This window comes from Drosophila gunungcola, chromosome 3R (genome assembly GCF_025200985.1).
Source record: "Drosophila gunungcola strain Sukarami chromosome 3R, Dgunungcola_SK_2, whole genome shotgun sequence".
NCBI classification, from domain to species: Eukaryota; Metazoa; Arthropoda; class Insecta; order Diptera; family Drosophilidae; genus Drosophila; species Drosophila gunungcola.
Window position 1 is genome coordinate 17,465,171 of NC_069139.1, and position 13,730 is coordinate 17,478,900.

Below are 13,730 nucleotides of genomic sequence, written 5' to 3' on the forward strand. Positions count from 1 at the left end.
CCGCCCAATGCAGACCACCCCCTCCACCACCACTCCCCCGTTTAAGAGCACTCAAATTGAACAGCCTTTTGTGCTTGATTCTTCGCTTTTTTCGCTTTATCGCGATATAAATTTAAACCGATGATTCCGCTTCAAACTGGAACTGTGATGCTGATGTTTTGCTCGCGTTTCTTGTTTACTTGCAGATGTCAATGGGCGTGGCAGTGGGACGTGTAGCGTACCAACTGAAAATCAAAGCCCAATTGGCACAAACACGCGGTAAATAGAATTCGCAATCGGAATCGGAATTGAAATAGGAATTCGCATTCAAATTCAAATTCAAATGCAAATGCAAATGCAAATAGAAATAGAAATTGCCACGAGACCCCCACAGAAAAAAACTAGCAACTAAAATACCCATAAAATAATAGGAAAACAAAGAGTGCCAAGAGAAGCAGCTGCTGCAGCAAATAAAAGAACCGCAACAGCAGTTTCAGCAGCAGCAACAACAGCGACCACTCCGCCAACAACGACAACAACGACAACAACAACAACAACAACAGCACAAATAACAACAATATGGAGAAGCTGCTGCAATCGACGCTGTTTGTCATCCTGATAATGGCCACAAAATGCGGCAGTGGCTCGACCCAGAACCAGCATCACGGTAAGTGTGCAGGGGGCGATTTAATTGCGAGCAGGGGGTCCCCCTACTACAGCCGATGGCATTCCATTCGCAGAGAGCAATTCCCAGCTGGATCCCGATCCGGAGTTCATAGGGTTATCAACAACGTCACATATCCGGCAGGACGCGAGGCCATCCTGGCCTGCTCGGTGCGGAATCTGGGCAAGAATAAGGTGAGCTATTGTTGTTTCACAAGCCGATAATCGGATCTTTAAAAATCAAAACTGAATTAAAAAAAAAATATTTTATTAAACAAACACTTTGCTTACAACAGGTGGGCTGGCTGAGAGCATCCGATCAGACGGTATTGGCTCTTCAAGGTCGCGTGGTCACCCACAATGCGAGAATCAGCGTCATGCACCAGGATATGCATACGTGAGTTTAAACAAAAAGTATAGTTTAGTTTCTTTTTAACATAAGGTTAACTTTCTGAACAATAAGTTGGAAACTAAAGATCAGCAAACTGCGTGAAAGTGATCGGGGCTGTTATATGTGCCAAATAAACACGAGTCCCATGAAGAAACAAGTGGGCTGCATCGATGTGCAAGGTAAGTCTTGTTTACTTTGATGGTTCCTTAACTTATGATACCCATATTATTTTAATAGTGCCACCGGATATCATAAACGAGGAGTCCTCCGCCGATCTGGCCGTGCAGGAAGGCGAGGATGCCACGCTGACCTGCAAGGCAACGGGGAATCCCCAGCCGCGAGTCATCTGGCGCAGGGAAGATGGCGAAATGATTCTCATTCGCAAGCCAGGCAGTCGAGAGCTCATGAAAGGTAGTCGTACATTCCCTGCTATATAATTAACAAAAAGGCTAAAAGAGTTTTCTATCATATCCGTTTGTATAGTGGAATCCTACAATGGATCCTCGCTGAGGCTGCTTCGTCTGGAAAGGCGTCAGATGGGCGCTTACTTATGCATAGCCTCCAACGATGTACCACCTGCTGTCAGCAAACGAGTTTCGCTGAGTGTGCAATGTGAGTTATCAAATATTTACTTGATTAATAAAATATAAGCTTAAAAGGAAATGCATCCATAGAGACAAATAACTAGAACAAAGTTCACGATACGTTGATTAGTTAGACTTTTTTGTTCAATAAGTGAACAATTTTAATTTAAAATTCATTAACTTTAATTCACTTTTCTTTGTTTAAAGAGGATTAAAGATTTAAACAAATTTAAAGTCTGTGTGCTGAACCAGTAAACATTCTCACGAAAATAAGAAATACAAATATATTTATTTATGCTTTTGTTCTGAAATCAATGGAATTTCAACTCAATCACGCACTCACCATTCGACTCCACAGTTGCCCCGATGGTGAGGGCCCCCAGCCAACTGCTGGGCACGCCCTTGGGCTCCGATGTGCAGCTGGAATGCCAGGTGGAGGCCTCGCCCTCGCCCGTCTCCTATTGGCTGAAGGGAGCGCGGACGTCCAACGGTTTCGCCAGCGTATCCACGGCCAGCCTGGAGTCCGGCTCGCCGGGCCCCGAAATGCTGCTCGACGGGTAAGTTCGGGGAATTCCGGCCGCCAGACATCAGTGATACATATCCATCTCGAAACCATTCCATTCCATTCCTTTCCCTTCTTGTCATTTCGCTGCCATTTTGGACCCATATCCAATGCAGGCCCAAGTACGGGATAACGGAGCGGCGCGATGGCTATCGGGGCGTCATGCTGCTGGTGGTGCGTTCCTTCTCGCCCTCCGATGTGGGCACCTATCACTGCGTCAGCACAAACTCGCTGGGCCGTGCCGAGGGCACATTGCGGTTATACGGTGCGTATACGCAATCTCTGTTCCGCCATCTCTCGCTAGCAGGTTTTAATTTGTTTTGTTTGTCCATTGTTTTTTTTTTTTTTTTTTGTTCTCTGGCGCGTGGGTTTTGTATTGCAGAAATCAAGCTTCATCCGGGCGCCTCCGCCAGCAACGATGATCATCTGAACTACATCGGAGGTGAGTATTATGGCGGGAAAAACCCCAATGCAAACGAATTGTGAAATATTAAAATATTTAAAAGAAATGAATTGAAGGTTTTATAAGCTATGTTGTACAATTCTCTTTATCCATACCACAGGTCTCGAGGAGGCGGCTCGAAATGCGGCCAGGAGCAACCGAAGGACGTGGCAGCCCCTGCTCGCCATGCTGATGCTTCTGTGGATGAGGCTGAAACTGAGAGCCGGGGGAGCGTGATATCAAAACTGAGAGAAGCAGAGCCGGCAATCAAGTATTCCTACAGATTCCCTCGGACACCGACATCGACATCTCGTTCTCTCGCCTGCGTCCTTGTTGTTCGTTTCCGTTTCCGGTTCCGACTACCATACCATACCCATACCATCTCCCACTTATTGAACCCTGGCCGCCCACGCCCACATACATATTGCCGGAGGCGCCTCCCGCTGCCTCAAATATCATTTGCATACGTATCAGGAAACGCGTTGTTCCCACCCGCGCAGCCCCCCAACCCTTTGAGAACTCCCACAGCCCACAATCCACTCCCCGCTGCCCGCCCACTAATAAATCTAACGAGGATATCAAAAGTGGACAATTGGATGCCAAGCCCTACCATTTTTCCCTGCCCCAAATAATGTTACATTGCATATAAATTAAATATGAATACTATAAAATAGTGCATAAAATTTATTATCATAATATAAATAACGACAAAATTATTGAATAAATTATCGCAAAAGTGGAAAAAAAAAACTGAATGGAAAACCGCTTTTCCTTCACTTCCGACAGGGTTTCCTGCGCCACTGGCCCGACCCACTGATCCCTTTTCTGGCCACTGTTTTCCGGATGGTAAGTAGAGGAGAAAAGAATCGATGAGTGACTTTATTGACTTACCCCACCGCGTTCCAAGGAGCACCGGGCAGATGGCATTTAAACTTCGAATGTCGCAATTCCCAGAGTTGTCGATGTTGTGCCAAACCAATGCAGAGCCACTTTTTGGTTTAAAGCCAATTTTCAGATCGGGAAAAGAAGCATAACCGCCCATCTCCACATCACTTAGCTGGGAAAATTTAGATTTTTGATTAATTTAATTGCCTGCAGCTAGTGAAAACTGGCTAATGCTAAAGATGCTAATGCTATTTACGTCTAAAGCTAAATGCTTGCGATTTTAAGCTTCTTATGTCGTTTGGCTAACATTTTCTTTTTGGTGGTTATAAAAAACCACCACTTCAAGAAATAATTTTAAATTCATTAACTATTTCTATTCTTCTGATTTTTTGTTTTAAAGGTTAAGGTAAGAGATAACAAAACTTACATAGAGCTGCACAGTGGCGGTGCGATATTCTTTAATGAAAGGTTCAATAAATTCCTAGAAAAATATATTTTGTACATTAAGCAGATGGGGTAAATTATAAACTATACTTACCTTGGGCTGTTCGCAGTCCATGTGGATGAATTGCTGGCCTCCAATGCCATAATTAAAGACTGTTAGCGGCTCGCTATCTTTTAAATCAAGACCAGTCATATCCTCAATCCTCCGGTGAAGTCGCTTTACATGATCAGAGGCATTTGCCGCTACTTCGGCCTCAGCGCTAGAGCGATCTACCTGTCTGTGCTCTAACCTCGATCGTGTAAGATACATTAAATCCTGCTGCTCTTCTCTCGACACAACCTCGTGATAGAGGCCAATGAAAGGCTCGAGGTTAAGCTGTTCAAGCTTCATAGGGGCCAGGCGAAGAAATGGTGAGCCTTCTGAAAAGTAACGACAACGAAGAGAAGAGTTCCTCGGAAGGGGGTTCTTCCCACGACAGTTGTCCACATGCACAAGCATGTGAGCTAAGTTATCGACCAAATGTTTGGCCAGACTAGTACTATCATCCTTGGAAGCCCACTCTATTGACTTCCTTAAGGCAGTTTGACTGGCTGGCAAGTCATCTATAGAAATAAACCACTTTAATGTTAAAGAGTGGCATTGTTTTTCTATTGACTTACGCATAGAAAGCAAAGTTAGTCCTAATTTTTCATAGATTTGAGAACGACTTGATTGAAGTAACCTGTTTACAGGATCCATGTGATCTTCATACTGCTCAAGAGCAAGTCTTAGCCATTTGCACGCCTGTTTACCTTTCTGCAGACTCTCTAAATGAGTGCCCAAAGCGAGGCAATCTGCCGCACTCAGCCTTGAGCTATTTATGGATGAAAACTGGATAATTTGATTGGATTTGATTTTATAAAACTCACTTGTACTGTGTACCATGTAGTTTTCCATTGGCCACTTCGCTTTCATCTAAATCGTAAACGTCCCGAAAGCGGATGAAACCGGTTGCAGCCATTTTAATGTCCAGTGCTGAAATACTAGTTAAATCATTGTCCAAAAACTTTTGAAGGGGGCCTGCCAGAAAACATTATTATTTTTTAAAATATACACTTATATACTTACCCTGTCCCATCTCCTCTCGAGCAAACTCTAGCAACTTTGGAGCGTCTGTGTACATTCGTCGCATTAGAGGAAAACTTATCAGGGGATTGGCCACATAGGTGGTGGGATCTGCAGGCCCTTGCTGTCTTCTGGTGGCCCATTCTTTTTGGAAACTATAAAAATGGATCCATGCTTAAATTTATTTTAGGTAGTGTGAGCAAATAACCGACATCCTCATCGTGTCTACTTTGAGCTGCAATTCCCTCGCATATTGACGCATGTAACCTATTAATGCGTCCTCTACTTGTACCAGGGGTGCCATTTCACGTGTCGATGTGGCAAAATGCATGTCTACAGCAGTCGCCACTCCGAGAAAGAAAATCGGCCAGCAAAGGTTCATCATGATGACTAAATGTAAACGTCCCAAAGAGCTTTAACGTGCACATACCAACCCATGAAATTACAATTAGCTTAGGTGATATAAGTTAGCAGGTACAAAAAAATCTTAGTTATTTGTTTAAAAAAAAAATTATTTTTGTTTATATTCGTGAAATTGAAATTCCAGCAAAATCATACTATTTGACAACAATAAAGAAATTCAAATTATAATTTCATTATTTTCTTTATTTTTAAATTCAAATAGCAAAAGAGATTCTACCATTTATTTGCTGATTAGACCTTCTTCAACCGATTTGTTGGTTTTTGAAATTCTGTTATATCAGTGAATATGCATCCCTATAGGTTATATAAAAATGTAAATAATTAAAAACATTCCTATGAAAGAACACACTTGAATTCTCAGATGAGCATCACTGTCCCATTTTTTTTGTCCGAACGGAACCCCAAAAGTATTCCATAAATGTTGAGCTACAGAAATTAGAGTTAACTCCAATATTATATGCTACAAAATTTAATAGATTCACATTGCCTTTTGTTAAGATACTTTTTTCATGATGTAACCCCATCCCCTTCTAATATCCAGAAAAAGACTTGCCAAAGCACTTAAACCCCATTTTCTTGGCTGATATACTCTTTTAAATCAAAAACAAAGTAAATTCTTTTTTATTTAAGATTTATTTCAATTTTTAATAACTTGACAATATTGTTTTTTTTTTATCTTATATGCTGGTTGATCGGGTTAAATTGCAAATAATGTAATTTATAATTAATATTTATGTAATATTAAACTAACTCACAATCATTTGAATTAAGTATGTATAGTATATTTAAATATACTATGGGGCTCATACGATGTGTGTATGTGTGTAGCAATATGTGAATGGGTTGATCTTTCGATATTCGATTAAAAACGAAAACGAACAAAACAGGCCGGCGATGGGTCTACACATTTCAAAACGTATTCTAAGAGAGATGACTCTGGGCTGCTACTGAATTTACACAAAATGCGCTGCGATCGCTGAAGTGTACACAGGGCGGCATAACAATTGCTCCTTACATTTACAATTATCCGTACACTCGTGGGCGGTGTACATAATGGCTTGCATTAGCTTACAGTTCACGCTCTCGAAATGGTGTATTAATTACAAATTAGTCGGCTGCCATTGCAATGACAGTGTACATATGGGGATGCATTTCAACTAGCGTGTGAGCGAGCGACTTTCTTATTTTACAACTACATTTGTATATTCCATTAATCGGTTCTTGCAGTCGGTTCATTTTGTCTCCTCTACCTCGGGATGTGGATGTGGGTGGTGTGCACAAGTCAGGACATTTACAAATAGATTCAAGTGCTGGGAGGACGCACCGCACTATCAATATTATACACGATTTGGTTATCATAACAGAACAAAACACCGTTTGCGGGTATGGTACAATGCACAAAGCGCAAGCGTAGCGCTACACAGCTCTAAATGATGCACAGCAACATGTGCGCGAAATATTGGGAAATATTGGGAAACACTGGATCAATATGGGATCAATATGGGATCAATGGATTTTTGTATAATAAACATCTATACAAGTCAAGTTCAAAAAAATTTAGAATAAAAGACTTTAGCACTTAAAATAGGGTTCTGCCGTAAAGTTGCTGGTCTACCCTACGAGGCTGGTGCAATCCGTTGCTGGACGACTGCTTTGAGTGTATGCTTGCATGAGTGGGTGCTTGACAAGCGCCGTCTGTCAACAATAACCAAATCGCTGTAATTCTCATCTGGAGAGGCTGTGCGAGCGCTCGCGGCTGCTGCTGCCCGACGATAGTGGCTGCTTGTTGCTCACCTCACCCACTCGATGGTGCGGTGGCAGCCTGTCGAAGAACGGATGCCGCAGGGCTTCACCTGGAACAAAACAATGATGTTAATTAGCATGGTATTTGGTCATCCAGTTTGCGGTGCAACTGCTTACCTAACGTGATGCGGGACGAGGGCTCGTACTCCAGCATCTTCTTGATCAGACTGAAGAGCTCACAGTGGTCCTCGCTGTCGCTCAGCTGGCACAGGAACAACGGCTTGCAGTGATCGCGGACGTAGCGACCGGCACTGGACTTCTCATCCCAATCCAACTTACCGTGGTAGAAGTACTTTGTTTTGGTTTTGCTATAAAGAGTGTGATTGCTAAACGTTAAACGATTTCGGTGAAGGGAACTGCGCCTTGGGAAATAAAAGCTTGAGCTGCATTGTATTACCGTGCCATGCGATATGGTATTTGCCCCAAGATTCGCTCCATCATGGCCAGGTGCTCGCGGTTGTCGTGCGTTTGGAAGAGCGTGATGCCCAGATATAGTTCGAACAAGATGCAGCTGTTGGCGAAATTTCAACGATCATTTGATATGTGCATAAATGAAAAGGTAATCCGGCCATCCGGCCATCCGGCAATACAATTCTTACCCAATTGACCAAACATCACATGGCTGTGACCACCCCAGCTCCAGTATGACCTCGGGCGCGCGATAATGTCGCGTCGAGACAATTGTGCTGTGGTGCTCGTGGTCGAAGGTGGCCGACCCAAAGTCAATGAGACGAACGTCCGTGTTCTTGACGCGGCGCACCTCGCGGTTCTGTGAGTTAAGAGAGCGCATAAGTCTGGATACTACATCACTTTTCTGGCCGTACTTACAATCTTATGATTATAGTGAGCAGTATAATCCGAATCGACGAAGAGTATGTTCTCCGGCTTGAGATCTGTGTGCGTTAAACGATTGTCATGAAGAAATTTCACAGAGTAGCATAATTGGTAGGCCATGTGGCGCACTTGGTCCAGCGAGTATGGCTCATAGTTGTTCTCACGCTGTAATAGTTTAAGAAAAAACGTAAATAAACAAAAGCCATTTAAGAACCAAAGCCAATACTTACCAAAAAATCGAAAACACTAAGCCCCAACATTTCAAAGACTATACACATGTGTCCATGATAATCAAACCAGTCAATCATTTTCACGCACAAACTGGAATGGTTAGAATAATGTTTAGTACTGAGATTATAGAAAGTAGATTTGAAAGCTTACTGATCGCAATGCGGATCCTTTTGGGCAATCTTTTCCAAGGCATTTATCTCTAGCTTGGCAGCTTCACGGTACTTTTCCACGTTCTTAATGATCTTTAAGGCCATGCAGTAATCACTAAAACAATCGAAAGATTTTTATAAGGCCTCAATAGATTTGCAATTAGAGGAACTTACCGCTCCATGTCTTTGACCTTGACCACACGTCCGAAAGTTCCCTCGCCCAGTGTGGCCATGATCTTATCTGAAATTCGGGAAAAGGATAGCAAGTTGTAGTTGGGTTTCGGGCAAGACTTTCAAGAGTGTTAAACGTTAGCTGTCTGTTTTATTTTTCTGGTTCTAATGCTAAACCTGTAGCTATTACTAAATATTTGATGAGGGCTGGGCAAATTACTAATTTGGACTCTAAGCTGAGTGTGTACGGAAAGAGGTTTGTATTTTCAATATTATTTCGTTAATTATGGCGACAAAGTTCGTGTTCGGTTTTATGGTGTGAAAACTTCCCAGTTGAAATTCGTGGTTTGGGGGAAATTGTGTGGCCGGTAAAAAGTTAAACTTAGAGTCGTCAAAGACAAATTTCGGAAGTCGAAACGATATTCGCGAGAGTGACGAAGAAGATTGTGTGAAAATTTTCAATTGTTGTTGTATCCTTCTCTCTTTTTTTTTCGTTCAAAATTGTCTTAATTTCCCGATTGCACGCGACGCGATTTTGGTCTTGTTGTGAGATAATTAAGAAATAATAAAGAAAACTTGGAAATATTTTGTAAACTAAAAAGAGAGTTATAAGAAGAAGAGAGAAGTAGTGTGTGACTGGTGGCTTTTGCCTCTCATTATTTTTTCTTCACTTTTTTTTTTTTGCTTTTTTTTTTTTAAGTTTTCTGATTTGTAGTCTAAACATAAGTATGGAAAAATTAAAAACCAAAAATTGTCACGAACATCTGTGATGGAGAATGTCTCCGGTGTGGTAAATTAAGTGACCATCAGCATCATCTTGAATGACGGGCTTTGCTGTCTGTTCGAGCAATCGATCGGGATCGGATCGGATCGGATCGGTTCAGATTGGAGCGGAGCGAAGCGATCGACGGCCGTAGTAGGGTGGTTGCAGTGTGCAGTTTGCAGTTGTTGCCGTTGCCGTTGCCAATGTTGCAGGGAGTGGGGTGGGTGGTTGCGGTGGGTGGCGACGATTGCGATTGCGATTGCGTTGCGGGTGGTGCATTCGATCCGTTGGCGAAAGAAGGTGGGCGGTGGTTGCGAGCGAAACGGCGAGCGGAGAAATTGCGAGCGAGATTGTTGTAGAAGTTGGGGGGGCGTGGTTGTTGTTGTTGTTGATGGCAGTAGTTACAGACGTACACAAAAGGTGCGTGTGTGCGTGTGTGGTAAAAGTATGTAATTTGAAAGAGAGAAAAAGAAACAAAAAAGAAAGAGAAAAAAGAAACAAAAATTTATATTTTTTCCAGGGGGTTCAATCGGTGTTCCAGGGGTCGAGGCCATCGGCAGGTCAGGGCAATCAAAAGGTCATCACATCCGAACGATCCCGATCCCACGTTGGCACCGAAAGCAATCGCATTCCGTTTAAAAGTTAGCCGCAGATAGCCCGTAAACCAACCAACATCATCATCATCATTTCATCATCCCCATCAAGTTGTGTGTATGTACATCATCATCATCAACCCATCATCATCATCATCATTGTGATTTTCATCATCATATTCAGAAAAAACACGAGAAAAATACGTTTCGTTTGTTCGATAAGAAAATTAGTTCGGACAAATTTTTGAGATTTGTGTTTACAAAAATGGTTAATATCAAAACATGTACAAACAATATCATATATAAATGGCATATAGGTAAATATCGAAAATGGCATATAAAACGTATTATATATATATATATATATATATTTATATATATATGTGTAGGAAATGCACCAATAGCTGTGCTGTTGTATATTGGGCAATAAAAAAAACAACAAACAATGAAATGCTTTTCGCTTAGTAATAACATTAATAGCTTTTCTTTTCTTTTTTTTTTTTTTTGGTAATATTTCGTAGATGTAAAATGGTAAAAGAACAAATAAAGTAGGTTTTTTGTTGTAAAAGTCAATGGTCAGAGGATATCTTACATAATTTTCCTAGTTTTAGTGTCAAAATCGCATGCAAAACGCGCAGGCAGGAGATCAACAATTGTATCTGTTAGTCAATATGGAATAAAATCCGCAGTGCTGTTAGCTTTTTCTGTAGTTTGTCGACTGTCTGTCTGGGGGGCGTAGACTGCAGATGGGGCGTCTTGAGAAGGGGGTGGGTTGGACTGGGTGGTTTTGTGGTCAATGGACAGTTGCAGTTGCAGTTAGAAGAGGCGGCGCCAACAAAGCTCAAGCTGCTAACGAATCATCCATCCCCAGGAGGTGGTGGGGTGGCATTTTGCTTACAAAGGTCGAGAGTGTCTTTGGAATGCGTGACCTGTTGAACAGTGCCGACGAGGTGGCGCTCTTGGCCAGCAGGTAATGGTCATGCTGCTGCAGGTAGGAGGACGACGACGACGACGACGACGACTGCTGCTGCTGCTGATGATGCTGCTGGTAGGCATCTAGCTGCGATCTCTGAGGGTACAGCGAGCTGCCACCCAAGGCATTGGAACGCCTGCTACTCCCGCTGTACGAGTCGTGGAGATAGCTCGACCCGGAGCCCGCCCCCGAGCTCAATCCCGGTTTGTAGCGATCAAACTCGCTGAGCACGGCGGCGGTACGTGAACTGGCGCCCTGATACCGCTGCTGCTGACGCCGCGCATCGGCAGCCGCCAGTCGAGCGCCGATGCCGCCGAAGGCCAGGGCCCCGGAGCTGGAGGAGTGCATCAGCTGGCTGCTGGGCTTGTACTTGGCCAGGTCATTGTTGTTGCGATCTGAGTGGGGCAAAAAGCGGCTCTTGTTGGTGGTGCCGGCGGAGGAGAGTGCCAGTCGCTGCTGCCGTTGTGTGGTTAGAGAGAGCGGAAGTACTAGTGGATGAGGTGCTGGTGATGGTGGTTGTACTGGAGGGGGTGGTACTGCCATTGACAGATGGGATCTGTGTCTGTGGGGCTGTGTTGTCTGCTGTGTGGGTTAGTTGCACAACGGGCGGCACAGCCGAATCGGTCTCGGTTTCTGTATCCGCCTCCTCGGAGGAGCTACTGCCCGAGGCGCTCTCGGAGGAGCCACTACTGCCATCGCTACCATCTCTAGTTACTTTTTTGCTGCGTGACTTCTTCTTGGGCGCCTCAAGCGGCGGCGGTTCCGCTTTTGCTGCTGCCAATGATGCCGCTGCAGTTGCCGCTGCCGCAGCTGCCTCCTTGGCCCTTTTGGCCTCCTCCTCGAGGGCAGCGGCCTCTGCTTCGGCCGCTGCCACTGCCGCTTCAGTCTTCTTGGCCTCCTCGGCCGCCTCCTCCATGCGCTTGACGCGATCCCTGAGCTCGCGACGCTTGCGCATGCGCTCCTCAAACTTCTTGGCCTCCAGGAACTGATTGTCCTCGCGCAGCAGCATCAGAATGGCGGCATTGTCCTCGGAGGAGCGATCGTCGGCGAGGATTTCCCGCTCTTCGGCCGTGAGTTCCGGCGGTGGCTGCTCCCTGCGTCGATGGGCGAAGCGGCTCCTCGAGTTCAGGGGACGATCTTCAGCGGGTCCGGCAGCATTACGACTGCTGTCCAGGATTTCGGCGGCCAGAAGGCTTTCGTTGGTTTTGGTTCTGCCATACGCCCTTGTGGAGCGCGGCGACAGGGCTTCGTCCTCACCGCCTCTTCGGCCATAGCGACTGGACGGATAGCCTGATGCTCCGCCCAGACGCAGAGCATCATGGTAATCGTATCGCTGGCCATAGTCGACGGGGTAGTTCTCGTCCAGCAATCGATTGCCGCTGGTCAGATAGCCACTGTCGTTGGACTCGGCCATGTAGCGTTGCCTTTGAGCTCGAGTTCGGTACGGAGTGCGCTCTTTGCGATCCGCAGCGTTAAAGGAGCTGGAGGAGAGCTTCGGCTTGCCCAGCTGGTGGGTTGTGGCCGAGCGGAGCAGTCCGCCACTGCCACTGGCGCCATAGTCGTCCGGCTCCAGCGTCTTGTCACGATCCTCCTCATGGCGCCGCCTTCCGGCCGCTCGCTCCAAGATGTCCGAGTATTTGTTCTCCAGCCGCGAAATGGCAGACTGCTTGCCTCCGGCGGCGATTGCTGAGGTGGTGGGCGTTCTGTCCTTGTCCAAGAGCAGATCTCGTCGCTGAGAAACCAGACGATTCGGTTTGGATGATTTAGAAGAAGATTCAGGGTTTAATGGAGAGGGAAAGTGCTCAAAAGCGGCGCTCGTGTGAAACCAACGGTAACAGGTAACAGGTAACAGGCGTAAAACTCTTTACGCTCCACGAAAGAAGAAGGCCCCGAGACCGAGACCCAAGCCCAGACTTAGACCCATTTAAATGGCCTTTTCGACAGTGGCTAATTATGGGGTGATGGGGTGCTTGGGCCTTTTCATTTCGCACAGTTTCACTACCATTAAAGCCACTCTACGCTATCCACTCTATCCGGCTTTCTCCATATATTTTCGGCCTTTCGGAGGGAGAGGTATAGTCAGCGGGGGGATACCCTTTATTTTTATTTAGAATGCCTAGCGAAATCTAAACAAAAAAGTCCACGGCGCGACGACCTTCAAAGTTTATATATAAAACGGCAGAATATCGTGAATAGCTTTATACACATCTGTGGCGTACAGAGAGATACAAATATAGCGGAATAGAGAAAAGCGCCGAGATGTTGGAATCGAAAATAAATTTCGAAAACGTAAACGCACACGGCAAGAATGAAGCTATAGAAGATATAGAATGAACATATAGAAGCGAAGCAGCGCTATAAAACGCGCCCGTGTGGGCCCCTAATATAATATCTGCACATATAGCTGTGTAGGAAGAAACTTTCTATAGGCATTTAGTATTGTATGTGGCAATAGGGGTAGCCGGGTAGCCTTAGTGCACCACTGTTTGGGCAAACATATAGGTATATATGCATATACACCACCTTTAATTGCGCATATTTCCCCGTTTCGACCATCAGAGATGTCACACATCTAGGGCAGTCACATTCACTCTTTCGCTGACTCACAGGTGACAGGTGAGATGATTTCTTTCGGTCTCCAAAATGAAATACCCAGGCAGTGACTCATTTTGGGATCTCAATCTGGGTATGGGTCTGTTTCTGGTTCTGGTTCTGAGTCTCCGTTGGTTTGCACA

The 13,730-nt window shown here is 44.9% G+C and overlaps 3 protein-coding genes across 15 annotated transcripts in view; 1 reads left to right on the top strand and 2 right to left on the bottom strand.

The window, feature by feature from the left end:
- Window positions 1-2,881, top strand: part of LOC128266134 (lachesin) — a 47,807-nt gene extending 44,926 nt beyond the window's left edge. The window contains 11 exon segments of the mRNA XM_053002425.1: window positions 186-646; window positions 720-758; window positions 761-837; window positions 939-1,039; window positions 1,106-1,212; window positions 1,271-1,444; window positions 1,517-1,645; window positions 1,976-2,174; window positions 2,296-2,444; window positions 2,562-2,621; window positions 2,743-2,881. Of these exon segments, the coding sequence (XP_052858385.1) occupies window positions 559-646; window positions 720-758; window positions 761-837; window positions 939-1,039; window positions 1,106-1,212; window positions 1,271-1,444; window positions 1,517-1,645; window positions 1,976-2,174; window positions 2,296-2,444; window positions 2,562-2,621; window positions 2,743-2,858 (1,239 nt within the window). The 5' untranslated portion in view covers window positions 186-558 and the 3' untranslated portion in view covers window positions 2,859-2,881.
- Window positions 2,882-3,244: 363 nt separating this feature from the next.
- LOC128266132 (prolyl 4-hydroxylase subunit alpha-2) lies at window positions 3,245-5,430 on the bottom strand. 3 transcript variants are annotated; one of them, XM_053002424.1, is made up of 8 exons: window positions 5,268-5,430; window positions 5,059-5,210; window positions 4,860-5,010; window positions 4,611-4,804; window positions 4,045-4,553; window positions 3,934-3,987; window positions 3,513-3,678; window positions 3,294-3,453 (listed from the first exon to the last, which is right to left on the bottom strand). In XM_053002424.1, the coding sequence occupies exons 1-8, from the start codon at window positions 5,384-5,386 to the stop codon at window positions 3,395-3,397; spliced, it is 1,404 nt and encodes a 467-aa protein (XP_052858384.1). In that variant the 5' UTR covers window positions 5,387-5,430; the 3' UTR covers window positions 3,294-3,394. The 3 variants fall into 3 exon arrangements, with proteins under 3 accessions (XP_052858383.1, XP_052858382.1, XP_052858384.1); XM_053002423.1 differs by having other exon boundaries at window positions 3,245-3,678; window positions 4,860-4,965; XM_053002422.1 differs by having other exon boundaries at window positions 3,245-3,678.
- Window positions 5,431-6,092: 662 nt separating this feature from the next.
- LOC128252087 (serine/threonine-protein kinase Doa) overlaps window positions 6,093-13,730 on the bottom strand; it is a 36,126-nt gene continuing 28,488 nt past the window's right edge. For 6 of the 11 annotated variants that reach the window (XM_052979506.1, XM_052979503.1, XM_052979501.1 and 3 more), the window contains 9 exons: window positions 9,429-9,504; window positions 8,670-8,736; window positions 8,497-8,610; window positions 8,346-8,436; window positions 8,110-8,280; window positions 7,881-8,050; window positions 7,679-7,792; window positions 7,399-7,607; window positions 6,093-7,331 (listed from right to left, as the gene is read on the bottom strand). In XM_052979506.1, coding sequence (XP_052835466.1) covers window positions 7,204-7,331; window positions 7,399-7,607; window positions 7,679-7,792; window positions 7,881-8,050; window positions 8,110-8,280; window positions 8,346-8,436; window positions 8,497-8,610; window positions 8,670-8,736; window positions 9,429-9,504 — 1,140 coding nt within the window. In that variant the 3' untranslated portion in view covers window positions 6,093-7,203. Of the gene's footprint in view, window positions 7,332-7,398; window positions 7,608-7,678; window positions 7,793-7,880; window positions 8,051-8,109; window positions 8,281-8,345; window positions 8,437-8,496; window positions 8,611-8,669; window positions 8,737-9,428; window positions 9,505-11,710; window positions 12,728-13,730 lie in introns of all 11 variants that reach the window. The other 5 variants (XM_052979511.1, XM_052979507.1, XM_052979504.1 and 2 more) reach the window with 2 other exon arrangements.